Source organism: Triticum aestivum, chromosome 5A (genome assembly GCF_018294505.1).
Source record: "Triticum aestivum cultivar Chinese Spring chromosome 5A, IWGSC CS RefSeq v2.1, whole genome shotgun sequence".
Taxonomy (NCBI): domain Eukaryota; kingdom Viridiplantae; phylum Streptophyta; class Magnoliopsida; order Poales; family Poaceae; genus Triticum; species Triticum aestivum.
The window spans coordinates 424,878,089-424,882,878 of record NC_057806.1 but is presented as its reverse complement, the minus strand read 5'-3'; the positions used below and the strand labels follow the sequence as shown (position 1 = coordinate 424,882,878).

Here is a 4,790-nt window from a genome sequence, read left to right as displayed (position 1 = left end):
TGCTTTTCCGTACGCCCGGCTCGGGGGGCGCGCCACCCCGGCCACCGTCACGCTCGTGGCGCTACACGTAGGGTCTGTTTGGTTGGAGACTAGTGTGGCCAAGTCAAAGTGTAGCTAGCCACACAAATATGGCAAGCCACACAAGTGTGACTAAGAAATTAGACGCCAAATTTTGATAAAAATTGGCAAAAAAATTGTCTCTTTAACAAGTGGGCCATAGGGGCAATAAAGTGTGGCAAGCCAAAGTGTGTCAAAAATCAAACACATGCTTGGCAAACTATGGCTGCCAAATTTTGGCTTGGCAAATTGTGGCTGAGAACCAAACAGCCCCGTACTAGTACTAGTACAGTACTACTCTAGTAGTACGTGACGGATCGTTCAGGACGCCGTGCGCGCAATCAATGCGGCCGTCCGTGCGTGCGTGGCGCTACTACTGTTCCCCCACTCGTCGCTGGCAAATTCATCAATTGATCACCTCGCCCTGCGGCAGCCTTTTCCTCCATCTCAAACTCGGCACTGTTTGCAATTGATCGCTCCTGTTACCAAGCGTTTGAGCTCCATAATCATCGCTCCAACGTACGTAGCATTGGTTTCCTTGGCATTACGGTCCTGGCCGCCCAGGCCTGCCCCCATACCGGCCGGGCGGGCGGACCCAAGGCACATCACCGGCACGGCACGGCACGGACGAGCGCAGAGGCTCATCACAAGTCACGAACCGGCCCGCACAGTCGCCTCCGTCCGTCCGTCCGTCCGTCCGCCCTTGATTTTCTTTCTCTCTCATTAAACCCCACCCCACCCCTGCCCTGCGGCGGCACTCTCTCTCTCTCTCTCTAAACCCCACGCGCCCTGCTCCCTCCCTCGCTTTGCTATTATTGCCCGCGCAGCGCGAGCTATATGGAGGGACTCCTCGCCTCCGCCTTCATTTCCACCACCTGCTCTGCTCTGCTCCGCTCCGCTCCTCCCCAGCCCACGCCCCCGCCTCCATCCCCTCGCGTCGCACGCACGCGCTCGCCTGCGCCGCTCAGATTCCTCGCATCACCGCCGGCCAGCGCGCAACCGCCACTCCCCCGAGCCTCCTGCTGCTAGCTGCCGCCCCGGTGCCGGCGCCGGCGCCTAATGCGGGCCGGTGGCTAAGCCTAAGCCCTCCGGGTCCGGGCGTGTGAGAGACAAAGAGACATGGGGGAGGGCGCGGTGGTGGTGCTGGAGGCGCCCAAGCCCAGGTCGCCGCCGAGGTACCCGGACATGTGCGGCCGCCGGCGCCTGCAGCTGGAGGTGCAGATCCTTGACCGCGAGCTCACGTTCCTCAAGGTAAGCCACGGCTGCGTTTCTCTGAATCTCTCTCTCTCTGACCACCGCCTCGGCCGCCGCGCCGCTCACTGCTCCATTGCTCCGCCCTCTTCCATTGACTTTGCCGATCCCATTTTTAAAAACAAGATCCGATTTGCCCGTCGCTCGCTCATCTACTACTAGTAGACCCACAGGTCGTTGGTGTCAAGGGCGACGAACGCCACGTCGTCCTTGTTTATTTTCTACCCTGCGTAGGTACGGCTAGGCCGTTCAATTCTTTAGTGGTATTAATCTACTGCTGCTCCTGCATCTAGGCTAGTGGTCAGGGTTGTTTATCTCGGCCGTGTCCTGGGGATTCGAGCTGCGAATGGGGAGGGGAGAGGGGGAGGCGGCGTTGCGCACCCCGGCGTGCGCGGCGCAGACAATCCGGGGCCGGACAAGCGTTTGCCCTCTTTGGGTGTGCCATGGATGTACCTTTGTCGTGTTTGATCCGGTTCCTTGCGGGAAAAGAAGGCATGGGCAGTGGCCAGTGATGATGATGAGAGTGGCCCTGTCAGTCGCATGCATGTATGGAAGCGCTGTCGTGTCGCCGTTCTTGCTTGCTTGCTACGACTAGCCTGGGCACGGCCCGTGGCCACGCATTATTCTGCCGTGCGAAGCTGGAGTTGATGGGCTGCCATCCAGCTTTGGGGCCTTTTATGCGATAGATTTTGTGTTTTTCCTTGGGGGAGAAGAGAATAATGCCTTTTTTTTTGTTATAAAACACATGGTGCTCTGCTTTCAAGGAGCAGATTTCCGAAGGTGCTCAGGTGACGGGGTTCCCTTCTTCTTTATGCCTTTGTGATAGCGGTTGCTTTAGAATCATAGTAACTTTGTTTAAAGCAGGAGCTAGTCCTGTCCAGTCCAGATTATTGTTGCTGCTTTTAAGCATCCATTTGCTGGTACTGTACAGAAGAAAGCTTTAAATTTTAGTCAGTCACATTTTCCATTTTATCGGTGAATCTCTCTTCTTGAATTATCTATAAAACATCTATGAGGTCCTACATAATATTTACAGGACCAATTCTCTGGTAATTTTACCACATTCATGCATATCAAATGGAGAAAGATCTACTACCTACAGTGGGTGACTTTTGACATGAACCCTGTTTCGCAGGACGAGCTACATTTACTTGAAGGGGCTCAACCGGTCTCACGTTCTGGTTGCTTGAAAGAGTATGTATACACCATCATCCTCCCTGCATTGCAAACTAGTATTCCACTTCAATTTTGTTCCAACTAGTTAAGTATAGGATGCAATTTATGTTTATTTACTCTAGTGTGCCTGTTTCTGTTTTCTTTATCAACTGCATTGCGTTTTCATGTCTGACATCCAAAGTTGTTGCCATATGTATGGATTAGTCTGTAAGTCGTACCTTCATACAGTTTCTGTTTCAGTTTGATCTCTGTAAAATTTCTGTTCATCTGTTCCGTATTCTAAACTTGGAAGCCATGCTCTGAAAGCAGTAGTACTCACCAACAAAACCCACTTGCATCAGAACGTTTATTATACGAGTTTATTTTGGAGTGACGTTTCGTGGGTTCCATCGTTACACAATATTGCTCTTTAAGTTAAAATAGCTGAAATGGAGATGTAAATGCTTGAGTGAACTCAAAACACAATTCTCTTGCAAAGCATTGGACTAGTCACTAGTCTAATTCCTTGCTTTGTTCATGGCTAGAGCTAGCCTTTAATTTCTTATACATGTCGCCTATATGCTCGCACAATAGTTTTACTTTGTCTATTGTTACAAGCTATTTTTTAAACGTGCTGCTAATATCTGTGCACAATGCTTTTCAGGGTAAATGAGTTTGTTGGTACAAAACAAGACCCACTAATACCAATGTAAGGCCCTCTATACTCAAACATCCTATTTGTTTTAAGCATGTATATAGTTTTTTTTATGAAACCATTTTTTTGCAGTAACAAAAGGAAGCACCGGTCCTGCCGTCTTTATTGGTGGATCAGGTATCTCTTCTCTCCTATATTGCTTCCAGTCATTTAGTGGCAAGAGTATGCAAGTTCTGATAATAATTCATGCTGGCAATATAGAATCTGTCCAAGAGAAAATGACATTGCAGTAGCAAATAGCACTATGAAAGATATTCATTTGTACTACCTCCGTACCAAAATATATGACGTTTTGGTAGGACATTTTAGCCTACCAAAATGTCTTATATTTTGGAATGGAGGTAGTAGTTCTGAATGCTTGTTTTCAGGTGGCATGATAGTTATTTGCCCAAAACTTGTAACCTTCCTTCCAGTAGAGTACACAAACATTTTCCAATTAATTATCTCTACTATGATTCTGGCAGCAGCGATATTAAATTGGCGGAAAATGTTTTTCCTGCAGATCAAAACTGTGCATATGTGCTTCATGGCTGTGCTGCTCCTGCCAATGCCTACCAACTTGCAAAAGACCAAGGTGCTTCGACTGTTCATGCTGCGAGCCAAACTGCTCATGCTGCAGCCCGAACTGCTGCAGCTGCAGCTGCTTCAAGATCCCTCCATGCTGCAAACCAAGCTGCGGCTGCTTCGACTGCTGCAGCTGCAGCTGCAGCAAACCACAGTGCTGCAGCGGCGGCTGTAACCTTTGCGGCGAGTGCAAGCCGGAGTGCGGCTCATGTTCCGGCGGCGGCTGCTGCGGCGACTGCAAGCCAAGCTGCAGCTGCTGCGGCGAGCAGTGCTGCAGCTGCGCGGGCTGCTCCTGCCCTCGATGCACAGGGGGCTGCCTCAGCTGCTTCAAGCTCCCCAAATGCTCCTGCGCGCGGTGCTTCAACTGCCAGTCGTCCTGCTGCAAGGGGCAGCCGTCGTGCTTCAGGTGCCAGTCGTCGTGCTGCGACAAGGGGGGCTGCTGCAGCGGCGGGTCGTGCCTGAGCTGCCCGAAGCCGTCGTGCCCCGAGTGCTCCTGCGGGTGCGTGTGGTCGTGCAAAAACTGTACAGACGGATGCCGATGCGCCCGGTGCTGTGCTGGCGGGTGCCTGTGCTAAGTTAGGCCACATGGTGTTTAAGCCTTTCTCTTTTGGTAGTAGTTGCCTTTGTGCTTGCTGTTTTAAGCCTTTGTTTGGGTCCGTTCGGGGCGATTGACATATGGTGGGTGTTTCTCACATGTAAAGAAATAACTTGACCTCCGGATCACAAGGCGGAGTGAAGTAGCTCTAGTATCAGTAGCCAAGTTATATATATTGGTGATGCACATTGTCAAGCATTTTACAGTGTCTTTTTTTATTCGGGGGATGCATCAAGTTATTTTCCACACTCAGGGCCTCATTCGACTAACCATGATCATCTCATTCTTCCTTTCCCTTTCTGGATCTTGTTCTCCGACTGATGTATTTCCGTTAAGTTTTTAATGGAAAGGAGCAGAGCCTGGTTTTAATTTACTTTTTTGCGAAATTTTAAAACTAATTATGATCACTTTCATCATGGTTAATGATAAGGGAAACGTTTACAAACGGTGCAC

At 50.3% G+C, this 4,790-nt stretch overlaps 1 protein-coding gene across 1 annotated transcript; it reads left to right on the top strand.

Moving 5' to 3' along the window:
- The first annotated feature begins 828 nt into the window (after positions 1–828).
- On the top strand, positions 829–4,535 carry LOC123103741 (keratin-associated protein 5-2). The gene is made up of 5 exons (XM_044525415.1): positions 829–1,308; positions 2,444–2,502; positions 3,128–3,172; positions 3,251–3,295; positions 3,681–4,535. Exons 1-5 carry the CDS (start codon positions 1,177–1,179, stop codon positions 4,315–4,317), a joined length of 918 nt encoding a protein of 305 aa, XP_044381350.1. The 5' UTR covers positions 829–1,176; the 3' UTR covers positions 4,318–4,535.
- The last annotated feature ends 255 nt before the right edge of the window (positions 4,536–4,790 follow it).